Source organism: Lithobates pipiens, unplaced genomic scaffold (genome assembly GCF_037356315.1).
Source record: "Lithobates pipiens isolate NorthernLeopardFrog02 unplaced genomic scaffold, aLitPip1_a1.2 Scaffold_1, whole genome shotgun sequence".
NCBI lineage: Eukaryota > Metazoa > Chordata > Amphibia > Anura > Ranidae > Lithobates > Lithobates pipiens.
In genome coordinates this window covers 237963672-237990583 of record NW_027507685.1, presented here as the reverse complement: position 1 = coordinate 237990583, position 26912 = coordinate 237963672, and the positions used below count along the sequence as shown (strand labels likewise).

At 45.8% G+C, this 26912-nt stretch overlaps 2 protein-coding genes across 6 annotated transcripts in view; both read left to right on the top strand.

Annotated features, from left to right (window-relative positions):
- Positions 1-13692, top strand: part of LOC143987775 (uncharacterized) — a 30648-nt gene extending 16956 nt beyond the window's left edge. The window contains exons 3-4 of the mRNA XM_077486785.1: positions 8202-8271; positions 13622-13692. Coding sequence (XP_077342911.1) covers positions 8202-8271; positions 13622-13692 — 141 coding nt within the window. The remainder of the gene's footprint in view (positions 1-8201; positions 8272-13621) is intronic.
- The window catches only part of MGAT1 (alpha-1,3-mannosyl-glycoprotein 2-beta-N-acetylglucosaminyltransferase), a 63592-nt gene that overhangs the window by 26862 nt on the left and 9818 nt on the right, over positions 1-26912 (top strand). Inside the window, exon 1 of one of the 5 annotated variants that reach the window (XM_077484752.1) lies at positions 6661-6808. The exons of 2 other annotated variants lie outside the window; for them this stretch is intronic. The gene's annotated coding sequence lies outside the window, so the exon portion shown is untranslated. Of the gene's footprint in view, positions 1-6660; positions 6809-8201; positions 8272-10884; positions 10907-26912 lie in introns of those variants that run through there. 2 more of the 5 variants (XM_077484755.1, XM_077484756.1) reach the window with 2 other exon arrangements.

Below are 26912 nucleotides of genomic sequence, written 5' to 3'. Positions count from 1 at the left end.
AATGTCACAGCGGAACTTTACCTATAACAGTTTGGTCACCATTGTTCTTTAACAAAATAACATACAGTGCTGTGAAAAAGTATTTGCCCCCTTCCGGATTTATTTTTATTTATTTGCATATTTCTCACGCTTAAATGATTCCGATCATCAAACAAATGTTTATACTATACAAAGATAACCCGAGTAAATCCAAGATGCAGATAAATTATTATTTAATTTGTTAACCACTTAAAGTGGTGTTGCCAACAAAATAAAATAAAAAATATCGTAACATTCATAAAAAAAAAAAAAAGAATTGGGGGAAAAAAAATAAAAATTTGACTCCCCTCTAAATGCCTGTTGCTAGGGGGTCCCTCGTAGTCTGCCTTCTTCAGTGCCCGGTCTGGTGACATCACTTCCCCTCGTGCCACACAGTCACCTGGGACCTGTCACGTGTCCCAGATGACTGTGCGGTGTATCACGGCGCCGCATGCGCAGTGGGTGCCCGGCTGTGAAGCCACAGCCGGGTGCCCACAGTAAGAATGCTGGCGCCGCGAGCGGAGCGGGGAATGAGGGAGGGCTTCGTTCCCCCCCCCCCCCACATCGCTGGACCCTGTGACAGGTAAGTGTCCGATTATTAAAAGTCAGCTGCAGTATTTGTAGCTGCTGACTTTTAAATTATATTTTTTTAGGGGGCACCCCACTTTAAGGGCCGAGCCTCTTTCAGATTCGGTGTTTACATGTTTTAAACAGTTTTTTTTTGCTAGAAAATTACTTAGAACCCCAAACATTATATATTGTTTTTTTTTTTCTAACACCCTAGAAAATGAAATGGCGGTAATTGCAATACTTTTTTTCACACCGTGTTTGCGCAGCGGTCTTACAAGCGCGCTTTTTTGGGGGGAAAAAATGCACTTTTTTTTTATAAAAAAAAATATGACAACAGTAAAATTAGCCCAATTTGTTTTGTATATTGTGAAAGATAATGTTACGCCGAGTAAATTGATACCCAACATGTCACGCTTCAAAATTGCGCGCGCTTGTGGAATGGCGTCAAACTTTTACCCTCCAAAAATCTCCATAAGCGACATTTAAAAAATTCTACAGGTTGCATGTTTTGCGTTACAGAGCAGGTCTAGGGCTAGAATTATTGCTCTCGCTCTACTGATCACGATGATACCTCACATGTGGTTTGACTACCATTTTCATATGCGGGCGCTACTCACATATGCGTTTGAAATTCGTTTTTTTTTTTTTTTGATAATTATAGCAAAAAGTAAAAATTTTATTTTATTTTTTTCAAAATTGTCAGGCTTTGTTTATAGTGCAAAAAATGCAGAGGTGATCAAATACCACCAAAAGAAAGCTCTATTTGTGGGGAAAAAAATGACATACATTTTGTATGGGTACGACACACAACCGCACAATTGTCAGCTAAACAACGCAGTGCTGTATCTCAAAAAATGGCCTGGTCATTAAGAGGGTAAATCTTTTGGGTCCTTAAAGCGGAGGGTCGCACAAAAATTGAACCTCCGCTTTTCGGAACCCCAGACACGGGTCCCAGAGACAGCAGAGGCCATTCTGATTGCACAGCGCTACTTGTGCATGTGCAGTAGGGAAAAGGGAAGTGAAGTCACAAGGCTTCATTTCCTGATTCCATTACTGAAGATGGCGGCGACAGCATCCGCGGGACGGTTCGGCCTTGAGTGCCGACATCACTGGACCCTGGGACAGGTAAGTGTCCTTATCTTAAAAGTCAGCAGCTGCAGTATTTGTAGCTGCTGACTTAAAAATAAAAATAAAAAATAACAATTCATGGGCATTGTTCCCATTAAATAGTACGAAGCAAGACCCCCCCTAAAGGGGGGGGGGGTGTTCTATTCCCCCAAAACGCATTGGCTTGATGTATGTGTTGCTACTTATGTATGACCGCCTATGAACCATACCCTTTTTTTAGAAGTTGAATTTTTCTTGTCACTGGGCGCTCCTTTCCTTTTTATCCTAGTTTTTTGAACAGTCTGTGTCATTCCCGTTGCTTTCTTCCCCTCCTTCAGCAACAGTAAATCTTAAAGCTGTCAGCTGATTGGCCTCTAGTGCCTCTGATTTTAGGCACAGTGCCAAGAATAGAGAACAACTGAGCATGGGACAGTGTATTACTGGATTTTAAACCATGTAGGCTCTTATCCACTTGACCTCTGGAGGATTTACCCCCCCCCCCCCCCCCCTCGTGACCAGGACATTTTTGCTGTTCAGCACTGCTTTACTTTAACTGGCAATTGCGCGGTCATGCACCGCTGCACACAAATGAAATTTATATTAATTTTTTCCCCCACAAATAGAGCTTTCTTTTGGTGGTATTTAATCACCTCTATTTTTTTTTTTTTTTCTTTTTTTTTTTTTGCGCTAGCCGCAAGAAGTCACAGCCAGCTTGCCTCTGTGCATGCGCAAAGCATGCTGCGCTTTGTGAATGGTGCTGCAGATTTCTGGAACCTTGCGTGTCCCAGAAGACTGAGGGGGAAGAACTTCTGCTCAGATAGTTGGAGTGCGCATCTGTCAAAACGAGGTACCCCACTATGCTCATCACATCCCCCCCCCCCCAAAATGTTTTAAGCAACTGTGGCAGAGGAGGGGAAGAGAGAGAGAGTGAGAGCACAACTTCCCCTTTTGAAGTTTTAACCTCTAGAGATCCGCGCTATAGCCGAATGATGGCTACAGCGCGGACCTGCATTGCCGGGACTTGACCTGCATGTGGAGTGCTTCCTGATAGGCAGGAGGAGAAAAAAAAAAAGCTGATCACCGGCGGCAGTGAGCAGGACATCAGTCCCGATCACTGCGATGTGCTCACCTGTGCCCCCTGTCAGTGCCCACAATCAGTGCCTGGACAGTGCTGCTGCACATCAGTGCCACCTATCACTGTCCATCTGTGCCCATCGGTGCCGCCTTATCTGTGCCCATCGGTGCCGCCTTATCTGTGCCCATCGGTGCCGCCTTATCTGTGCCCATCGGTGCCGCCTTATCTGTGCCCATCGGTGCCGCCTTAGTGCTCATGCACACGGACGTTTTAAAAAACTGGCTGCAAAGCTAGCTCCGACGCCTGGAAAAATCGACGTTAACGCGATTTTTACTGCGTTTTGCATTGGCGTTTTTGCGCGTTTTTTAGCGTTAGCGTTAAGTAGCGTTTTTAAAGAAACACATCTCTTGGCTATAGCACTCAGAAAACAAAGAAAATACGGTGCGCGTTTGTGCGCGTTTTCCCGCGAATCGCGTTTTTACAGCTCTAGCTCCGCGCCAGGGAACGCACTGGTCCTGGGTTTTTTTTACAGCTTAAAAACGCCTATGCCATTTGCAGCTCAAAAACGCCTAGGTGGGCATGAAGCCATAGACTAACATGGACAGGCCTTTTTAAGCTGCAAAAAACGCTCAAAAAAGCGGCTGTAAAAACGTCCGTGTGCATGAGGCCTTATCTGTGCCCATCGGTGCCGCCTTATCTGTGCCCATCGGTGCCGCCTTATCTGTGCCCATCGGTGCCGCCTTATCTGTGCCCATCGGTGCCGCCTTATCTGTGCCCATCGGTGCCGCTTTATCAGTGCATATCGATGAAGCAGAAAAATTACCCGTTTGCAAAATTTTATAACAAACTATTAAACATGAGGTTTTTTTTTTTTTTTGACGGTGCAATTGTCATTCAAAGTGCGTCAGCGCTGAAAGCTGAAAATTGGTCTGGACAGGAGGGGGGTTTAAATGCCCGGTAAGCAAGTGGTTAAGGGTCTTTTCTCGCCCTGATCAGGGCCCTTGCAACTATAAGGGCAGCTTAGGTAGCCACCATAGGGCTCAAAAAGGGGGGGGGGGGTAAAATCTGAATCCCCAGCCACTTGCAAAATGCACCTTCGCCTGCGTAGACAAAAATCCTTGCACTGGCCCTGCACCCACCCAGTCTGTGTGAATGGAGAAGCAGCAGACTAGTATTTCTTTCGCTCTTTCCTCCTATCAGCATGCTGCTTCCTGCTCTCACAGTCTGAGCTCTGCTGTACATTTTGCAGTACATCACATGCTGATTTGACCACATTTTATCCCTTTGTAGACCCCAGAAAAACCAGTTGTTCTGCCTGAAATGCTCTCGGCTCCTAATTTCCCGACGTAAGCTGATATCACATGGTCTTTTGCTGGACTAAAAATAGGAAGAAATGGTTTCAGCCCTGCCCGCTTGGCTTTTGTTAAATGAATGAATTCCCCCCCCGGGCGGCATCTCCATAACAGAACAATTTCTTTGTAGTCCAAGATAATAAAGGGTGGGGTGATGATGCAAGCAGAGTGAGCAGAAAAGATCAGAATTTGACCAGATCAAGCTGTATATCCTGCAGCCATCATGTCTAGGGACCAGTCAGCTGCATTATATTACATTTTTGTCTTTTAATATAATCTTTTATATTAAATTTTTTGTCTTTACGTAAAGTGTACACCCATACGAGGGACCGCGTTTATCAGCACAGGTGTTCCGTGCATCCCTGTGCAGGTGATCCCCAGGTATGGGTCCCCGAACTCGCATTGAGGGGAACTTCCTGTCCCGTTGACACAACAGGAAGTGAGAAGACATTTCTCTTCTCCCCATAAATCCGCCACACCAGCCGGAGTCCGGGCCGGTTCACACCATGAATCGCACAGGAACGTGCTGTACATTCCTGGGCCATTCACATGCCATCCAGAGAAGCCGTGCGATTTTTATCCTATTAATTTGAATAAACTGAAATTATGCGGGACCACACCAATAATGGTGCATACACGGCTCTAACCACTTCCTGCCCATAGGATGTGATATGACATCCTGGACTTTCAGTGGCTGTACCAGGATGATGGGTGCAGCTACAGGCACCATCCCTGTATCTTCCTTTTTTTTCTTTTTTCTAGCCAGCGATTCCCTGTAATGAAAAAGCCATCCTAGCCGCTGGATTGCTTTTACAGACAGGGGGAGGGGAGATTGAACCCCCACCTCTCCGGGGCTCTGCTGTGCGATCGGGGAGCCCGGTATCCAATCTTATGGGGTCACTGGGCTATCACAGAGCTTGGCGGGGACTGGATAGTCCCCGGCTGTCTCTATAGTCCTGGGAGGCCAGATAGGAGATCATGATGGTCACTTCCGGTTCTGGCAGATGTAAACGCCTACATTTTTTGGAAGACAGGTCAATTTTTTATTTATTTATTATTTCATGCTTTCCGGGGTAGAGGAGAGATTTTGGGGTCTTGTTGATCCCAGATGTCTCCATAAAGAGGACCTGTCGTGCCTTATTTCTATCACAAGGAATGTTACTGCTTGGACCCTGAAGAAGCGACATACTCCGAAAGAAGAGTAGACGGGGAAGCTGGTCAGAGTTGATGGGAAGATGGATGGAGACAAATACAGAGCAATCTCAGAAGAAAACCGGTTATAGTCTGCACAAGACTTGAGACCGGGGTGGAGGTTCACCTTTGAGCAGGACAACGACCCGAAACATCCAGCCAGAGCTACAATGGAATGGTCTCCAAACTGTGGCCCTTTGTTTGCCTTTATCCGGCCCTTGGGGCACTTTTCCTTTTACTGATACAAGACATTATTTCTCCCACTGACACCAACAATGAGGCCCCATTCCTTCAAATTACACTAATGATGGGGCACTATTCTTCCCACTGACACCAATGATGGGGTAATATTCCTCCCACTCACATGAATGATGGGGCACTATTCCTCCCACTGATACCAATAATGTGGCACTATTCCTCCCACTGATACCAATAATGTGGCACTATTCCTCCCGTGGACACCAATGATGGGCCACTAGTCCTCCCGCGGACACCAGTGATGGGCAGAAATGTCCTCTCTAGATGTGCAAAGCTGGTAGAGACATCCCCAAAAAGACTTGCAGCTGTAATTGCAGTGAAAGGAGGTTCTACAAAGTATTGACTCAGGGGGGCGCCATACAAATGTACCCCCCACACTTTTCACCATTTAATTTTAAACTTCTCCACAACTTTATCCATGACCTGTCTGGTGTGTTCCTTGGCCTTCATGATGCTGTTTGTTCACTAAGGTTCTCTAACAAACCTCTGAGAGCTTCACAGAACAGCTGTATTTATACTGAGATTAAATGACACACAGGTGGACTCTATTTAATAATTAGGTGACTTCTGAAGGCAATTGGATCCACTGGATTTTAGTTAGGGGTATCAGAGTAAAGGGGGCTGAATACAAATGTACAATTGTAACAAATTTGTTAATATATTTATTTGTAAAAAAAAAAAAAAATGTTGAGAACATTTTATAATTTTCCTTCCACTTCACAATTATGTGACACTTTGTGTTGGTCCATCACATACAATTCTAATAAAATCCATTTACGTTTTTGGTTGTAACATGACAACGTGACAAAATGTGGAAAATGTCAAGGGGTATGAATACTTTTTCACGGATCTGTAAGTCATTTTCTAGCAAAAAAAAATACAGATTTAAACTTGTAAACACAAAGTGTCAGAACAGGCCCGGTTAAGGGGGACGTAGCGGTAGAACGGGCGCGTTCAATGAGCAGCCTCGGCAGGCGTCCCGTGTCGCTCCGGTGTCACACGTGTTTCCAGCTTCCAGGTTTTGTTTTGCATGTGGCCGCCGACCTGTTGTGCGTGTCTTTCTCGGAATGGCTCATTATTCTCTCCTCCCCCCCTGGAGGGCAGGCTCCTCTCTTCTCTCTCCTCTCTATGTAATCTAATACTTCTTTTAGCTGACTTCCTGAACAGAGCAGGAAGAAGCCGGGCAGTCAGTCGGTGAGAGTCTGTGGAGGAGAGAGGAGGATCTCAGGGGACCTGGGTGAGTGTTGGGAGAAGGATGGATGAAGATCCTTTTGTCTGGGGATGGGGGGGGACATTCTTCTTGGGGGGGCACCAGGAAAAGTTTGATGGAAACTTTGGAGAAGTTGTCCCCGGCATTGATTGCTGGAGACCTCACCAGCTGTTGATTGTTCGTCTTCCTCGTCTTCTATTGGTGTCCTTTTTTTTTTTTTTTTTTTTACTTTTCGTAGTCGACTTCTTTAATAGTAGCTGTCTAGGAACTTCACCGTCAACATGTTCTCCAAACGTCTGGAGAAGATGCGGGTCCAACAGGTTGGTGGTTCGGGTCAACTGGGACCTTTAATTCCATAGCACTGGAAGGACCACATGTGTCCTACCTGTACGATGTAGAAGGCAGTTGGGAATTTGTTCTAACCCAGGAGTCTGCTGGTACTTGCAGTTCCTTTTTTGTACAGTTTAAAAGATTTCTTCTTATGGTACAGGACAAAGGTCAATTTGGTTGTTGTTTGATCTTATGCGTTCCAGGCTAGAGGAAAGATCTGGAGTCTTATAGACCCCCAACTTCAACTTCTGGAGATGATGCGGATTCCAAAAGGTTGGTGGTTCGGGTCAACTGGGACCTTTAATTCCATAGCATCTGTCTATAACAAAGGGGCATTTACATTTCTTGTAATAGGAATGAAAGTGATAAAAATTCTATAACAATGCCGGGGACCTACTTGTACAATGTGGTTGGCACTCGTGAATTTGTTGTTCTACCCAGGAGTCTGCTGGTCCTTGTAGTTCCTTTTGTACAGTTCAAAAGATTTCTTCTTCTGGTACAGGACAAAGGTCAATTTAGTTGTTTTTTGTTCTTATACGTTCCGGGTTAGAGGAAAGATCTGGAGTCTTATAGACCCCAGATGTCTCCATAAAGAGGACCTGTCATCCCTTGTGTCTAGAACAAGGGACATTTACATTTCTTGTAATAGGAATGAAAGTGATAAAAAAATATATATATTCCATAGCACTGGCGGGGACCTACTTGTACAATGTGGTTGGCACTCATGGATTTGTCGTTCTACCCAGGAGTCTGCTGGTCCTTGTAGTTCCTTTTGTACAGTTCAAAAGATTTCTTCCTAATGGTATAGGGCAGTCTGTCTAGGAACTTCACCGTCAACGTGTTCTCCAACGTCTGGAGAAGATGCGGGGCTCCAACAGGTTGGTGGTTCGGGTCAACTGGGACCTTTGATTCCATAGCACTGGAAGGACCACATGTGTCCTACTTGTACGATGTAGAAGGCAGTTGGGGATTTGTTCTACCCAGGAGTCTGCTGGTACTTGCAGTTCCTTTTTTGTACCGTTTAAAAGATTTCTTCTTGTGGTACAGGACAAAGTTCAATTTAGTTGTTTTTTGATCTTATGCGTTCCAGGCTAGAGGAAAGATCTGGAGTCTTATAGACCCCCAACTTCAACTTCTGGAGATGATGCGGATTCCAAAAGGTTGGTGGTTCGGGTCAACTGGGACCTTTAATTCCATAGCATCTGTCTATAACAAAGGGGCATTTACATTTCTTGTAATAGGAATGAAAGTGATAAAAATTCCATAACAATGCCGGGGACCTACTTGTACAATGTGGTTGGCACTCGTGAATTTGTTGTTCTACCCAGGAGTCTGCTGGTCCTTGTAGTTCCTTTTGTACAGTTCAAAAGATTTCTTCCTATGGTATAGGGCAGTCTGCTAGGAACTTCACCGTCAACATGTTCTCCAACGTCTGGAGATGATGCGGGTTCCAACAGGTTGGTGGTTCGGGTCAACTGGGACCTTTGATTCCATAGCATGGGAGGACCACATGTGTCCTACCTGTATGATGTAGAAGGCAGTTGGGGATTTGTTCTACCCAGGAGTCTGCTGGTACTTGCAGTTCCTTTTTTGTACAGTCTAAAAGATTTCTTCTTATGGTACAGGACAAAGGTCAATTTGGTTGTTTTTTGATCTTATGCGTTCCAGGCTAGAGGAAAGATCTGGAGTCTTATAGACCCCAGATGTCTCCATAAAGAGGACCTGTCATCCCTTGTGTCTAGAACAAGGGACATTTACATTTCTTGTAATAGGAATGAAAATGATAAAAAATATATATATTCCATAGCACTGGCGGGGACCTACTTGTACAATGTGGTTGGCACTCATGGATTTGTCGTTCTACCCAGGAGTCTGCTGGTCCTTGTAGTTCCTTTTGTACAGTTCAAAAGATTTCTTCCTATGGTATAGAGCAGTCTGTCTAGAAACTTCACCGTCAACGTGTTCTCCAGTGTCTGGAGAAGATACGGGGTCCAACAGGTTGGTGGTTCGGGTCAACTGGGCCCCTTTAATTCCATAGCACTGGAAGGACCACATGTGTCCTACCTGTACGATGTAGAAGGCAGTTGGGAATTTGTTCTACCCAGGAGTCTGCTGGTACTTGCAGTTCCTTTTTTGTACTGTTTAAAAGATTTCTTCTTATGGTACAGGACAAAGGTCAATTTAGTTGTTGTATGCGTTCCAGGGTAGAGGAAAGTTCTGGAGTCGTATGATGTCTCCATAAAGAGGACCTGTCATCCCTTATGTCTATAACAAAGGGACATTTACATTTCTTGTAATAGGAATGAAAGTGATAAGAATTCCATAGCACTGGCGGGGACCTACTTGTACAATGTGGTTGGCACTTGTGAGTTTGTTGTTCTACCCAGGAGTCTGCTGGTCCTTGTAGTTCCTTTTTGTACAGTTCAAAAGATTTCTTCCTATGGCAGTGGTGGCGAACCTCGGCACCCCAAATGTTTTGGAACTACATTTCCCATGATTATGCACTCTGCATTGTAGATGAGCATCATGGGAAATGTAGTTCCAAAACATCTGGGGTGCCAAGGTTCGCCATCACTGCCCTATGGTATAGGGTAGTCTACTAGGAACTTCACCGTCAACATGTTCTCCAAAGTCTGGAGAAGATGCGGGGTCCAACAGGTTGGTGGTTCGGGTCAACTGGGACCTTTAATTCCATAGCACTGGAAGGACCACATGTGTCCTACCTGTATGATGTAGAAGGCAGTTGGGAATTTATTGTTCTACCCAGGAGTTCTGCTGGTACTTACAGTTCAAAAGATTTCTTCTTATGGTACAGGACAAAGGTCAATTTAGTTGTTTTTTGTTCTTATACGTTCCGGGTTAGAGGAAAGATCTGGAGTCTTATAGACCCCAGATGTCTCCATAAAGAGGACCTGTCATCCCTTGTGTCTAGAACAAGGGACATTTACATTTCTTGTAATAGGAATGAAAGTGATAAAAAAAATATATATTCCATAGCACTGGCGGGTACCTACTTGTACAATGTGGTTGGCACTCCTGGATTTGTCCTTCTACCCAGGAGTCTGCTGGTCCTTGTAGTTCCTTTTGTACAGTTCAAAAGATTTCTTCCTATGGTATAGAGCAGTCTGCTAGAAACGTCACCGTCAACATGTTCTCCAACGTCTGGAGAAGATGCAGGGTTCCAACAGGTTGGTGGTTCGGGTCAACTTTGACCTTTAATTCCATAGCACTGGAAGGACCACATGTGTCCTACCTGTATGATGTAGAAGGCAGTTGGGGATTTGTTCTACCCAGGAGTCTGCTGGTACTTGCAGTTCAAAAGATTTCTTCTTGTGGTACAGGACAAAAGGTCAATTTAGTTGTTTTTTGATCTCATGCGTTCCAGGTTAGACCCCAGATGTCTCCATAAAGAGGACCTGTCATCCTTTATGTCTATACCAAGGGACATTTACAATTCTTGTAATAGGAATGAAAGTGCTAACAAAATATATATATATATTCCATAGCACTGGCGGGGACCTACTTGTACAATGTGGTTGGCACTCATGGATTTGTTCTACCCAGGAGTCTGCTGGTCCTTGTAGTTCCTTTTGTACAGCTAAAAAGATTTCTTCCTATGGTATAGGGCAGAGGTCAAAGACTTTTTTTTTTTTTTTTTTTTTTTTTCCTTTTTATTTATTTATGATCTCATACGTTCCAGGGTGGAGGAGAGATTCGGAGTCTTAGACCCCAGATCTCTCCATAAAGAGGACCTGTCATCCCTTATGTCTATAACAAAGGACATTTACATTTCTGGTAATAATATTTTTTTTATCTCTTTCATTCTATAGCACTGGCGGGGACCTATTTGTACAATGTGGTTGGCACTCATGGATTTGTTTTTCTACCCAGGAGTCTGCTGGTTCTTGCAGTTCCTTTTTTCTACGGTTCAAAAGATTTCTACCTATGGCATGGGTCTTCAAACTACGGCCCTCCATTTGTTCAGGGACTACAATTCCCACCATGCCTAGTCATGTCTGTGAATGTCAGAGTTTTACAATGCATCATGGGATGTGTAGTTTCACAACATCTGGAGGGCTGTAGTTTGAGGATCCCTGTCCTATGGTATAGGGCAGAGGCCAAAGATTTATATTTTTTTTTATTTTTTTTGATCTCATGCGTTCCGGGGTGGAGGAGAGATCTGGACTCTTATAGACCCCAGATGTCTCCATAAAGAGGACCTGTCAAGCCTCATTTCTATCACAAGGGATGTTTTACATCTCTTGTAATGCGATTTAAAAGTGATCAAAAATTTCCATAGCACTGGTCAGAACATGTGGTAGTGTAGAGGGCATTCAGGGATTTGTTGTTCTACCCAGGAGTCTGCTGATACTTGTAGTCCTTTTGTATAATTCAAAAGATTTCTTCCTATGGTACAGGGCTGGGCAGATCCTGAAGTTGGTTATACACGGTAAGGCCACACATTGGCTATAAGCAACCACACATCCTCGATTTGATCTTTTGATTGATGATATAAGACTTTGTTTTGTGATTGCTTGTAGCTAGACCAATCATAAAATGATACGTGTATGGCCAGCTTTAGCTGTACACGCCCCCCAGTGGTTGGACAGAAGATGTACACGTGTAATGTTGAGTTCAATGACATCCATGTATGGCCGTTCCCGTTCGAGAGGAGTAGATTCAGCGATCGACTCCTCCCAAATAGGACTGTAATGCCGCGTACACACTATCGCACTTTCTGACAACAAAATCCGTGGCATTTTTTTCCCGACGGATATTGGCACAAATTTGTCTTGCATACACACGGTCACACAATGTTGTCAGGAATTTCTGAACGTCAAGAACGTGGCTCTTCTGCTTGATTCCGAGCATGCGTGGGACTTTGCGTCAGAATTGTGTAATACATGATCATAATTTCCGACAACGGGTTTTGTTGGGAAAATTTGAGATCCTGATCTCAAATTTTGTGTAGTGGAGTCTACACATGGTTGAAATTTCCAACAAAAATCTCCCATCGAACATTTTCCATTGGATAATCCAACCTTGTGTACGCGGCATTAATATATTTACTCGATCATCGCTTGCAGCCAATCAGCTCCAAAACTGATCAGTGTATTCTGGCAGCAAACTTCTCCACCAATAGTGCAGCAGGGGGGATTCCTCCATCCACCTCGAATCTGTGGATGGAGGAATTGTTTGTTTTTTTGTTTTGTTTTTTTGTTTTGTTTTTTTGTTTGTTTGTTTGTTTTTTTGTTTGTTTTTTTGTTTGTTTTTTTGTTTGTTTTTTTGTTTGTTTTTTTGTTTGTTTTTTTTTTTTTACTACTTCCCTCCCGGCATATAGTGAAATGATGGTCGGCGGGATCCCCTCTTGTTCTGGGGCAACGTCATATGACGTCGTCCCAGTGTCACCGCTTTCATGGGGGTGTGCGGAGATTGTGGTATATATGGCGACGCCGGTCTGGGTAAAGAGCAAATGACGCAGCTCTTTACCCATGTGATCGGCTGTGTCTAATCACTGCTGATCACATGTAAATATGGAAGTGCACTTATGGGTAGCGAGTGCGCGCCAACACTGGCTTCCTTACAAATCACAGCGGGCGCTGATTGAGGGGTGGATCCGATGTCTGCTGGCACCCGCAAATCATTCGTTACAGGGGCAGACCGGCAGGCTTCCTATGTAAACAAGGCAGATCACCATTCTGTCAGTAGGGAGGCCATGGATCCTGTGTTCCTGCAAATAAATTCCATCACTCCCCCTAGTAAAAACTCGCACACACTACACCAAAACACTGGCTAGGCACACATTTAATCCTTGGACCGCTCCTGATTTTAACCCCTTCCCAGCCAGTGTCATTAATACAGTGACAGTGCAGATTTTTAGCACTGCTCGCTGTATTGGTGTCACCGGTTCACACAAAGTGTCAGAATGTCCGCCACAATATCGCAGTACCGATTATCAGCCGCTGATTGCTGTCACTACTAGTAAAAAATTGTATTGACTAAAATGAATAAAAATATCCCAAAGTTTGTAGACGCTTTTGCGCAAATCGCGCTTATTGAAATTCTTGTTTTGTTTTTGTTTTTTACCAAAAACATGTAGCAGAATACATACTGGCCTAAATTTATGAAGACATTATTTTTGTAACTTTTTTTTTCTTTTCTTATTTGATGTGTTTTATAGCAGAAAGTAAGAAATGTTGTTTTGTTTTTTCAAACTTGTCAGTCTTTATAGCACATAAAATAAAAACCGCAGAGGTGATCAAATGCCACCAAAATGCAGCTCTGTTTGTGGGGGGGGGGGGGGGGGGGTTAGAGACGTCAGTTTTGTTTGTGCGCAGTGTCGCACGGCTGTAACGCAGTGCTGTATCGCACAAAATGGCCTGGTCATTAAGGGGCGTAAATCTTCCAGAAGGCAAATAGTTAAACGAACAATAAGTCTCCACTTTCACTCTCTTCCCCTTTTTAGTGTTATTTTTCCTGTTTTGTTCTTTTGTTTCTTCTGCCCTGCAGATTCTCCTGTGTCCGTCGATCGCTCACCGTCTCCTAATCCTGCTTATTTTGGACATGTAATCTCCTCTTAGCAGGTTAATCTGGGTGGGGTGATGAGTCAGGTGGGGTGATGAGTCAGGAAGGGAGAGAGGTGAAAGAGGCCGAGGTACAATACCAGGAAGAGAGCAGACAATACAACCTATAGGAAGCCTAGCTCACCGCACTTTCCAGGCGTCGCCGATCACGAGGGGAGGGGGGGGGGCGTTCAAAAAGGAAACGAAAGGCGTTATATAATCATCGCACAAACACTTATATAAAGTTTACTGACCTGAGATATTTAAATAATAGTTAAATAATTAAAATATGTTAGTTAAATAGTTAAATAATAATTAAGCACAAAAGGAAACCTTTATTACATCACAGCCTAACAATTCCTAGATGTGGTGTCTGCATTTGTTTTTTTCTTTTTTCTTACTTTTATTTCCATCTGGTGATCCAGGCAGGGGCGCTTATAATAAGCGGCTTTTATTTAGTCATGTAACCTTAAACCATAAACCATTTTAAACGTAACCACTTGCTTACCGGGCACTCCCCCCCCCCCCCCCCCTTCCTGCCCAGGCCATCTTTCAGCGCTGCCACACTTTGGATGACAATTACGCGGTCATGCTACACTGTACCCAAATTACATTTTTATCATTTTTTTTTCACACAAATGGTGATTTCTTTTGGTGCTATTTAATCATCACTGGGTTTTTTATTTTTTGCTAAACAAACAAAAAACTAATTTTGAAAAAAAACTAAATTTTTCATATTTTGTTATAAAATATTGCAAACGGGTAATTTTTTATTTTCACTGATGTGTACTAATGAGGAGGCACTGATGAGGCGGCGCTGATGAGGTGACGCTGATGGGGGGCACTGATGAGGCTGCAATGATGAGGCGGCGCTGATGAGGCGACGCTGATTGGGGGCACTGATGAGACGACGCTGATTGGGGGCACTGATGAGACGACGCTGATTGGGGGCACTGATGGGACGACGCTGATAAGTGGCACTGATGGGCACTGAGTAGTAGTACTGGTGGGCACTGATAGATGGCACGGATTTGCGGCACTGGGTATCCCTCTAACAGAAGCCGGTTACCGGCTTTATTCTTTTCTTCACACTAACAGCTGATCATGTGATAAAGGGCTCTCTGTGATTGGCCCTTTTACCCTGTTCTGTGAATGGCCAAGTCTGAAAAACTCGGCGATCACAAAGCGCGCCCTCTGGGACATCATGAGATTTGAGGTCCGTGCTGTAGCTGTCTTTTTTGAATATAGCGCGGACGTCAAGTGGTTAAGCTGCGCCGGGGGGGGGGGGGGGTTAACTGTCGGGGCGGTGAGAACGTGGAACTCTCTTCCACAATTGGTGGTGGTATGGATATTTTTCAAAGACTCTTAGCTATGCATCTTGGTGAACACAATATACATGGATATGGGAAATGATTGACACTGACACACACGTACATCCACACAGGATATTGTCTTTATTCAATCTTACCTACTATGTATCTATGAAACCGTTATCCCAAAAAGGGGGGGCACAGTTTTCTGTAACTGATTATACAGTGTGAGCTGGAATTTGACTCCAATGTGTTTGTGTATTCAAATCTGCTAGTCCATCTAACACGCCCCCCCCCCCCCCCCCCGACCAACAATGCTGCTGACTGCTGTGCCCCACTTCACTTTCATCCAGAGTGGGGGCGCTCTAATACAGGAGATCACCAGGTGAAAAAGAAAAAGGAATGCAGCCACCACATCTCGTGATCTGTAAGCTGCATTTAAGGGTTTAAGGGCCAGTTCACACCACATGCAGTCCAGTAAGTTTTTTTTTTTATTTTTTGCATGTAGGTTGTTTGGTTTCCAATGGCATAGTTCACACCAGTGCAGTCAGTTCCAGGGAGTTCGAGGAAAAAAAAAGTAGAACTTGCTGTATGTTCCTGCCCTTAACTGTACTGGAATGCGGTAAAACGCAGTGAAAGCCGGCACAGTGAAAAGTTAACACCACGTGCAATTCAGTGCATTTTTTTTTTTTTTTGCATCAAAAACTCATGGATAGTAGGTTATATGGTTTCCAATTGTATAGTTCACATCAGTGTTCCGGGGGGGCATTTTTCCTGCACTGGACTGTACTTGAGCGCTGTAAAACGCATAGAAAATGCACCAGACCCCAGTACAGTAAAAAGAAAAAAAGCGGAAGAAATGTATCAAAAACGCACTTGAATGCATCAAAAACACATTAGCAACTCATTCAAAATGGATCTGGAGTGCGTTTTTGAGCTGTGAAGCGGCCCTTAAAGTGGAGGACAAGCTAAAGCTCCAATCGCATCCAAAGTTTCGCAATTTTCCATGCGTTTTTTTTTTTATGTGACTTTTGGTTCTACTTTGATCCGACTTTACATTCTCTGGCACAAAGTTACACCAAAGTAGTGCAGACACCTTTTTTCAAAGTCACTGCAACTTTAAGTCACACCAATTTGAACGGACGCCATTAAAATGGGCTGGGACTTGTCATGTGACTTTGATGTCCAAGGTCGCATGACAAGTTGCAGAAGTGTGAATGGAGCCCAAGTCTAAAGCTGGCCACATATGGCGGGAGATTCGTCCAGCTCAGCGGGGACCGGACACGTTTCAATCCATATGTGGCCACTGGGGTTGAATAGAAGTCAGCCCACCGATAGGCTTCTGTTTCCAACACCCTATCGGGTTTTTGCCACTCGATCAGCACTGCAGGTCATAGACTGTAGCACTGATCAGTGTATTCTGATGGTGGGAAGTCTCCTCGCTGTCAGAATACAAAGACAGTGGAGAGGATCTCCCCACCCACATTTAAATGTCTAGATTTGGGGGGGAAATGTGGTTTTGCGTTCAGGTCACTGGTTGAACGGAAAAAAAAGGCCTCATCTATGGGCTGCCTAACTATTCTCCTCCCTTCCTATTCTGCCTAATCTAGATAAAAAAGATGTGCACAGCGGTGGACAGGATGTGCGTGGCCAGCAGTCGTGATGTCTGCCGGCCACGCGCAATCGCGAGCATGAGAGCCAGAACGGTGATCTGTATGTGTGTAAACACAAATCCCCCATTCTGTTGGGAGAGGAGACAGATCGTTGTTCCTACTTGATTGGAACAGCCATCTGGCTCTTCCTGTAGTAAGTCACATGCCCTCACAGTTAGAAACCTCTAGCAGGGTACACAGTTAACCCCTTGATCGCCCCCTAGTATCAACCCCTTCCCTGCCAGTGACATTTACACACTAATCGGTGCATTTTTATAGCACTGATCGCTGTATAACTGTCATTGGTCCCAAAAATTTCCAATCTGTCCGCCGCAATGTCGCAGTACCGCTAAAAATCGCAGATCACCGCAATTACTAGTGAAACGAAATAAAAATGCCATAAATCTATCCCCTATTTTGTAGACGTTTGCGCAAACAAATCAATATACGTTTTTATTTATTTATTTTTTACCAAAAATATGTAGAATATATATCGGCCTAAACTGGGGGAGAATTTTTTTTTTATGGTGGGATATTTGTTATAGCAAAAAGGAAAAAAATCTTGCTTTTTTTTTTTTGTTTATAGCATAAAAAAAAAAGAGGTGATCAAATACCAACAAAAGAAACCAAGAGTACCAGAGATAGAACTTCCACGGGGGGTGTACCCGATTTTGGCATGGCGGTACCCTGTTTTTAGAGGGACCCAGCTTCCACTTCCATCCCTGGAGCCGCGGCACTGGAAGGAAGTTCACCTCTCCCCACCTCCCTCCCTGCAATCTTCTGGGACACGTTACAGGTCCGTTCACAGCACGCAGCGTGGCTGGCACATGTGCAGTGCGTGTCTGGCTGTGAAAACATAGCCGCGTGCCCACAATTAATGCTGGCGCCGCAGAGAGGAGGGGGGAGAGAACAGAGGGTCCGGGCGGCCACATCCCTGGACCGGGGGACAGGTGAGTGTCCGATTATTAAATCAGCAGCTACACTTTGTAGCTGCTGCCTTTTAAGTGGGTGGAACTCCGCTTTAAGGGATGCCACGGCTGGGCAGGAAAGGGTTCATTTCAACTCGATCTGCCGATCTCTGTAGCATTGAGGGTGATTTAATAAAACTGGAGAGTGCAAAATCTGATGCAGCTGTGCATAGTAGCCATCGGCTTGCGACTTGTGCGGCCAATCGGCTTGCGGCTCGACTTGTCCGGCCAATCGGCTTGCGGCTCGACTTGTCCAGCCAATCGGCTTGCGGCTCGACTTGTCCAGCCAATCGGCTTGCGGCTCGACTTGTCCAGCCAATCGGCTTGCGGCTCGACTTGTCCAGCCAATCGGCTTGCGGCTCGACTTGTCCAGCCAATCGGCTTGCGGCTCGACTTGTCCAGCCAATCGGCTTGCGGCTCGACTTGTCCAGCCAATCGGCTTGCGGCTCGACTTGTCCAGCCAATCGGCTTGCGGCTCGACTTGTCCAGCCAATCGGCTTGCGGCTCGACTTGTCCAGCCAATCGGCTTGCGGCTCGACTTGTCCAGCCAATCGGCTTGCGGCTCGACTTGTCCAGCCAATCGGCTTGCGGCTCGACTTGTCCAGCCAATCGGCTTGCGGCTCGACTTGTCCAGCCAATCGGCTTGCGGCTCCACTTGTCCAGCCAATCGGCTTGCGGCTCGACTTGTCCAGCCAATCGGCTTGCGGCTCGACTTGTCCAGCCAATCGGCTTGCGGCTCGACTTGTCCAGCCAATCGGCTTGCGGCTCGACTTGTCCAGCCAATCGGCTTGCGGCTCGACTTGTCCAGCCAATCGGCTTGCGGCTCGACTTGTCCAGCCAATCGGCTTGCGGCTCGACTTGTCCAGCCAATCGGCTTGCGGCTCGACTTGTCCAGCCAATCGGCTTGCGGCTCGACTTGTCCAGCCAATCGGCTTGCGGCTCGACTTGTCCAGCCAATCGGCTTGCGGCTCGACTTGTCCAGCCAATCGGCTTGCGGCTCGACTTGTCCAGCCAATCGGCTTGCGGCTCGACTTGTCCAGCCAATCGGCTTGCGGCTCGACTTGTCCAGCCAATCGGCTTGCGGCTCGACTTGTCCAGCCAATCGGCTTGCGGCTCGACTTGTCCAGCCAATCGGCTTGCGGCTCGACTTGTCCAGCCAATCGGCTTGCGGCTCGACTTGTCCAGCCAATCGGCTTGCGGCTCGACTTGTCCAGCCAATCGGCTTGCGGCTCGACTTGTCCAGCCAATCGGCTTGCGGCTCGACTTGTCCAGCCAATCGGCTTGCGGCTCGACTTGTCCAGCCAATCGGCTTGCGGCTCGACTTGTCCAGCCAATCGGCTTGCGGCTCGACTTGTCCAGCCAATCGGCTTGCGGCTCGACTTGTCCAGCCAATCGGCTTGCGGCTCGACTTGTCCAGCCAATCGGCTTGCGGCTCGACTTGTCCAGCCAATCGGCTTGCGGCTCGACTTGTCCAGCCAATCGGCTTGCGGCTCGACTTGTCCAGCCAATCGGCTTGCGGCTCGACTTGTCCAGCCAATCGGCTTGCGGCTCGACTTGTCCAGCCAATCGGCTTGCGGCTCGACTTGTCCAGCCAATCGGCTTGCGGCTCGACTTGTCCAGCCAATCGGCTTGCGGCTCGACTTGTCCAGCCAATCGGCTTGCGGCTCGACTTGTCCAGCCAATCGGCTTGCGGCTCGACTTGTCCAGCCAATCGGCTTGCGGCTCGACTTGTCCAGCCAATCGGCTTGCGGCTCGACTTGTCCAGCCAATCGGCTTGCGGCTCGACTTGTCCAGCCAATCGGCTTGCGGCTCGACTTGGCTTTGATTGCAGGTAAATGGCACATAATGGGCTAGTATGCAATGCATACCAGTCCATTATGCTTTTAGTTTGCGGGTTTTACTTCCTCTTTAACCGCTTGCCGACCGGCTCATGCCGATATACGTCGGCAGAAGGGCGCGTACAGGCATATTAACGTACCTGTACGTTGTCCTTTAACTAGCTACCTAGCGGCACTAGTGACACTAATGCAGCGATCAGAAAAACGATCGCTTAGTGACACTGGCAAAAGGGGGTGAAAGGGTTAACTCTAGGGGCAATCAGGGGGTTAAACCTTTATTAGGTCCAGGGTAGCCCCCTACCCCCCCAACACTAACTGCCTTGACAGTTTTTACTGTCACGACTGACACTAAATGCAGTGATCAGTAAATAAATGATCACTGCAATCAGTGACACTGTGACTGGGGGGCGGTGATCGGGGGGGGGGGGGGGGGGGGATTTGTGTGCCTACATGTAAGTGTAGTGTTTGGTGCACTTACTTTCTCTGTTCTCCTCGCAGTCTGGTCAAAAAGACCGCCCCGAGGAGAATGACATCACTTCCTCCCTGCCTGTGTTTACTATACACAGTGGGGGAAGCTTCTCATTCGCCAGGAGCGATCGAGAGGGGGTGGCCAGAAACCAACGGCCATCCCCTCATCCCGGATCGCTCCTGAAGCAAAACGGACCGCCGCAGCCAGCGGGAGGGGGTCTGATCGGACCCCCCACCCGATGGAGGGCAAGCACGAACATGTACTTGCTTGTGCCTGTCGGTGCCATTGCGCCGACGTACATTGCCATGCGGCGGTCCTTAACCACTTCAATACCGGGCACTTAAACACCTTCCTGCCCAGACCAATTTCGGCTTTCAGCACTGTCGCACTTTGAATGACAATTGCGCGGTCATGCTACACTGTACCCAAATGAAATTTTTATCATTTTTTTCCCACAAATAGCTTTCTTTTGGTGGTATTTGATCACCTCTACGGTTTTTATTTTTTGTGCTACAAATAAAAAAAATACCGAAAATTTTGAAAAAAAAATGTTTTTTTTTTGTTTAAGTTTCAAAACTTTGTAAATAAGTACGTTTTCTCCTTCACGGATGGGCACTGATGGGGCTACACTGATGGGCACTGATAAGGCGGCACTGATGGGCACCAATGAAGTGGCACTGATGAGGTGGCACTGATGGGCACTGATGGGCGACACGGATGGGCGACACGGATGGGCGACACGGATGGACACTGATAGGTGGCACAAATTGGCACTGATAGCTGGCACGGATTGGCATGGATGGGCGGCACAGATGGGCATTGGTAGGCGGCACAGATGGGCATGGGTGGGCACTGATAGGTGGCACAGGTGGGCACTGATAGGTGGCACAGGTGGGCACTGATAGGTGGCACAGGTGGGCACTCATTAGCGGCACAGGTGGGCACTCATTAGCAGCACAGGTGGGCACTCATTAGCAACACAGGTGTTATACTGTACTAATGGATGCCAATCAGTGCCAAACAATAATGCATGCCAATCAGTGATGCCCATTGTGGGCACTGATTGCCATCCATTATGGGCACTGATTGGCATCCATTGTGCCTGACTGGCATCCCTGGTGGTCTAGGGAGGATTACCTCTGCTGGGCATCCCTGGTGGTCTGGTGGCGTCCCTGGTGGTCCAGTGTGGGCATCCTCGGGGGGGCTGTGCTGATAATCGATCAGCACAGACCCCCCCTGTCAGAGGAGCAGCCGATCGGCTCTCCTCTACTCGCGTCTGACAGACGCGAGTGAGGAAAAGCCGATCACCGGCTCTTCCCATTTACACTGTGATCAGCCGTGATTGGACACGGCTGATCACGTGGTAAAGAGTCTCCGTCGGAGACTCTTTACCGAGATCGTAGTTGCCGGGTGTCAGACTGACACCCCGCAACAACGATCGCCGCAATGCGCGCCCCCGGGGGCGCGCAGCGGCTCATAATCCTGATCACATCATATGACGTCCGGTTAGGATTATGAAACCACTTTGCCACCGTCAATTTGTAATAGGGCGGGCAGCAAGTGGTTAAGTGGTTAATGAGATGCAATGTACAGGGATAGGGACAATTGTAGACACTCACTCAGGTTGAACTGGATGGACTGGTGTCTTTATTCAACCTTACTATGTAACTATGATTTACTTAAGGCAAATGCAATGTTTTACTTTAACCCCTACAGTGCCACCTAGTGGTTAACCCCCTTCACAGCTAATCACATTTACACAGTAATCAATGCATTTTTAATCGCTCTGATCGCTGTATAAATGTGAATGGTCCCAAAATAGCGCCAAAAGTGTCCTATGTGTCTGTCATAATGTCACAGTCATGATAAAAAAGAAACACTGTTTGCCACCATTACTAATAAAAAAAAAAAAAAAATGCCATAAAACTATCCCCTGTTGCAGTGATGGAGAACCTTGGCACCCCAGATGTTTTGGATCTACATTTCCCATGATGCTCAGCTACACTTCAGAGTGCATGAGAATCATGGGAAATGTAGTTCCAAAACATCTGGGGTGCCAAGGTTCTCCATCACTGCCCTATTTTGTAGATGCTATAACTTTTGCGCAATCAACGCTTATTGCATTTTTTACCAAAAATGTAGAAGAATACGTATCGGCCTAAACTGAGGGGAAACATTTTTTTTTATATATTTTTGGGGGGATATTTATTATAGCAAAAAGTAAAAAAGAATGCGTTTTTATTTTTTATTTTATTTTTTTATAGCGCAAAAAATAAAAACCACAGAGGTAATAAAATACCACCAAAAGAAATCTCTGTATGTTGGGGAAAAAAAGGACTTCAATTTTGTTTGGTTGCCATGTCGCACGACCGCGCAGTTGTCAGTTAAAGCGACGCAGTGCCGAATCGCAAAAAGTGCTCTGGTGTTTTGTCAGCCAAATGATCCAGGGCTGAAGTGGTTAATTGTATTTTTATTTTTTTTATAACTATGTCCCAGTTCACTATCTCTTCCCATTAGGAAGGCCGTGTGTTGTGTACAGGAATCCTGCGCTGGGAGTCTGCGGATTGTCAGATGACAAATGTCTGTTTGTGTTGTCGCAGCTAATTGGTGATTATAGCCGGAGAGCTTCTCTCCATCGGAGGTCAGAGACGAGAGCCCAGCTACAAGACAATTAGCGCCTCTCATCCTGCTTTGTGTCCGTTCATCATTCTGTAATCCCTTTGATACTTTTTGTCTGCTTTTGGCGTTTGGCTCTTCAGGAATTTTAATATGTCGTGGGGTGGGGTGGGGTGGGGGGGGGGGGGTTACCAAGTGTCATGTCTAAAAATAGCCCAAGATCCACGAGAACCACGCTATAGTAACCCAAGCATAAAAGCCATTACAATAAATAGAAAAATAAAACGTTATTATTTATTCCTAGGGTTGCACCAATACCGCTTTTTTTATACATTTTTTTATAAATTTTTTTTTTATTATTATTTTTTTTATTGGCGAGTACGAATATCAATACTTTGGGTCAGGTACTCTCCAATACCGAGTACCGATACTTTTCAGTGCAATTTGCATAAATACTAAATAAATAGGCGCATTCCTCTTCAAATCTATTAGATTGTAAGCTCTTCTGAGCAGGGCCCTCTTAATCCTCTTGTATTTTATAGTCTTGTAACTGTATTGTCTCCTTTTTATATTGTAAAGCGCTGCGTAAATTGCTGGCGCTATATAAATCCTGAATAATAATAAAATTAGATGCAATTCTATGCAGTGCGATTTGAGCCCATTCATTGTTTTGTGGGCACAGATCGCACCACGAAGGTCATTGGTATTTGCGAGAACTTGATCACAAGTATTGGTACTCACGCTTAAAAAATAGGTATTGGTACAACTTTGGTTAAGAGCCAATTAACCGACCAATCGTGTCTTTAGAAAAAGTACCTGGAGGAAACCCACACACTATATTTATATTTATTTATTATATACTTATGAATTATGTTGTGAAATTTATATATGATTATATTTGCCATGTCGTTTTTTTTTGGGGGGGGGGGGGGGGGGAACGGTACCTAGTTTTGACAGGTACCCAGCTCCCACTTCTGCTCACCGCTTGACAACCCGAGCGGAAGTTCTCCTCACCCCTTCCCTCCCTACAATCTTCTGGGACACATCACAGGTCCCAGAAGATTACACAGCCATTCGGCACACGCAGCGCGACTCATGCATGCGAAGTGCGGTGCGCACTGCGCATGCGCGAGTCTCGCTGTGTGTCCCGAGTGGCTGTGCAATCTTCTGGGACCTGTGATGTGTCCCAGAAGATTGTAGAGAGCCACAAGATATCACAGCCAGGTGCCCACACTAGTGATGCCAGGGAGAGGTGGGGGAGAGAACCGAGGGTTTGGGCGGCCACATCGCTGGATCGTGGGACAGGTGAGTGTGTGTGTGTGTGTTTTATTAAGTCAGCTGCTGACTTTTAACCACTTCAGCCCCCGGACCATTTTGCTGGCCAAAGATCAGAGCGTTTTTTTGCGATTTGGCACTGCGTTGCTTTAACTGACAATTGTGCGTTCGTGTGACGTGGCTCCCAAACAAAATTGATGTCCTTTTTTTCCCCCACAAATAGAGCTTTCTTTTGGTGGTATTTGATCACCTCTACAGTTACAGTTAATTTTTTGCACTTTAATTTTTTGCACTATAAACAAAAACGCAATATTTTACTGTGTAAATGTGACTGGCAGTGAAGGAGTTAAACACTAGGTGGCGCTGTAGGAGTTAAGTGTGTCCTAGGGAGTGATTCTAACTGTGGGGGGGCGGGGGGAGGAGCTGTGTGTGACACGACACTGATCACCGCTCGCGATCACAGGGAGCTATCATCAGTGTCCTGTCACTAGGAAGAACGGGGAAATGTTTGTTTAGATCAGCATCTCCCCGTTCTTCCTCTCCATGAGACGATTGCGGGTATCCCTGCAGACATAGAGTCCCCGGGACCCGCGATCACATCACGCGTGCCCACAATACATCGTCTTAAAGGGTGACATACAAGTACGTTAATATGCCTGCACGTGCCCTTCTGCCAATGTATATCGGAGTGAGCTGGTCGGCAAGGGGTTAATAAACACAGAAACAGCTGGAGCTCCGCTTTAAAAAAATCACATTTTTGATGCTTTGCGCCCTCAAATGAAGACAGACACAATTTTAGTTTTATCCGGCTGTATTTACTCAGTGCAACTTATGACATCCAAGTCAAAGCTATAACACCAATATGTCATAATTCAAAAACAGAATCACTGAGTTGGAAAAAGGATCATCCCCTTGTGTCAGTATTTTGTTGAACCACTTTTTGCTTTAACCACTTGCCGACCAGCGCACGACGATGTACGTCGACAGAATGGCACGGGCAGGCAAATGGGCGTACATTTACGTCCCTTTAAATTTGCCGCCCTGCCATCGGGAGCGCGCCGCCGGCGGCGCGCTCCCGCGCTGGTCGGGACCTCCGTGAGTGCGGTCGCGGGACCCGCGGACTTGATCGCCGCGGGCATCCCCGCGATCATCTCACAGAGTGGCCGAATGGAGAAGTGCCGTTGTAAACAACATTTCTCCATTCTGCCTAGCAACTAGTGACGCTGATCTCTGCTCCATGTGATTGGAGCAGAGATCAGTGTTCACTAAATGAAAGCCCAACCCCCCCACAGTTAGTAACACACCCCTAGGAACACTTAACCCCTACACTGCCACCCACTGGTTAACCCCTTCACTGCCAGTGTCATTTACACAGGAATCACTGCATTTGTATAGCACTGATTACTGTATAAATGACAATGGTCCCAAAAATGTGTCAAAAATGTCCGATGGGTCCCCCACAATGTCGCAGTCACAATAAAAATCGCTGATCGCCGCCATTACTAGTAAAAAAAAAATAATAAAAAATTATTAATAAAAATGCTATAAAACTATCCCTATTTTGTAAACGCTATAACTTTTGCGCAAACTAATCAATAATCGCTTATTGCAATTTTTTTTTTTTACAAAAAATATGTAGAAGAATACGTATCGGCCTAAACCAAGGGGAAAAAAGTTTTTTTATATATTTTTGGGGGATATTTATTATAACAAAAAGTAAAAAATAATGCGTTTTTTTCAAAATTGTCGCTCTATTTTTGTTTATATCGCAAAAAATAAAAACCGCAGGGGTGATCAAATACCACCAAATAAAGCTCTATTTGTGGAAAAAAAACGAACGTCAATTTTGTTTGGGAGCCACGTCGCACGACCGCGCAATTGTCAGTTAAAGCGACGCAGTGCCGAATCGCAAAAAGTGGTCTGGTCTTTGACCAGCAAATTGGTCCGGTCTGAAAGTGGTTAAAGAGGAAGTAAACTCCCTTGGTTTGTTTGTACCTATAGATAAGCCCATAGTAAGGCTTACCTGTAGGTAGTGTAAATACCTCCTAAACTTGCATGGTGTAGGAGATTTTACTGTATAAGCCGTCTGTGCCGTTTCTTCAGAGCCATGTGCCGTGACCGGCCATGTGACATCATTGCGGCTCCGGCCATTTACAGCGCTGGAGCTGTGAACCCGGAAGAAACACCGGGAAAGATGACAGCCATCTCAGCAGTGCGCAGGCGCCACTGGAGGGCTTCGTTCTAAGGTAAGAATTTCATAATGAGCTAGTATGCGATGCATACTAGCACGTTGTGCCTTTGTCTTACAGGTTTTTTCTTGGTTTTGTTTCCCCAGGGTTTACATCCTCTTTAATTCCAGCCTTTCGTTTGTTGGGATTTGTCTCTACTAAGTTTGCACATCTAGGCTTTGCAATATTTGCCCGCTTTTCTTTGCAGAACTGCTCAGGTTCAGTTACGTTTGATGGTGACAGTTTGTGGACTGCAGTCTACAAGTCTTTTCACAGATTTTCAATGGGATTTAAGTCTCGGCTCTGATTAGGCCATGCGAGGACATTCACCACCTTCTCCTTCAACCACTGTGTGCTCATTGTTGCCGTGTTATTTGGGTCGTTCTCATGTTGGAAGGTAAACATACTTCCCTTTAATAACCGGCGGGGGGCAACATATTTCCCTCAAGAATTTGGCGTTTTTTCCCCATCCATTTTCCTTCTATCCTGACAAGTCCTCCAGTCCCTGCTGCAGAGAAACCCCAATAACGGGATATTACCCCCTCCGTGCTTTACTGTAATGCCCTGTACACACGGTCGGACATTCCGACAACAAAATCCGTCTGATTTTTTTCAGACGGATTTTGTTCTAAACTGGTGTTGCATACACACGGTCGGACAAAGTTGTCGGAAAATCCGATCGTTCGGAATGTGATGGCGTTCGTTCGTTGCCACTTGACTACGTAGAGGCTAGTAGCCAATAGCTTTGGTCTCGTAATTTGATCTGAGCATGTGTGGCATTTTGTCCGATCAGAAATTCTCTACAATCAGAAAAAGTCCGATCTGATTTTTTTGTCGGAAAATTTCAGATCCTGCTCTCTATTTTTTTTTCCGTTGGAATTT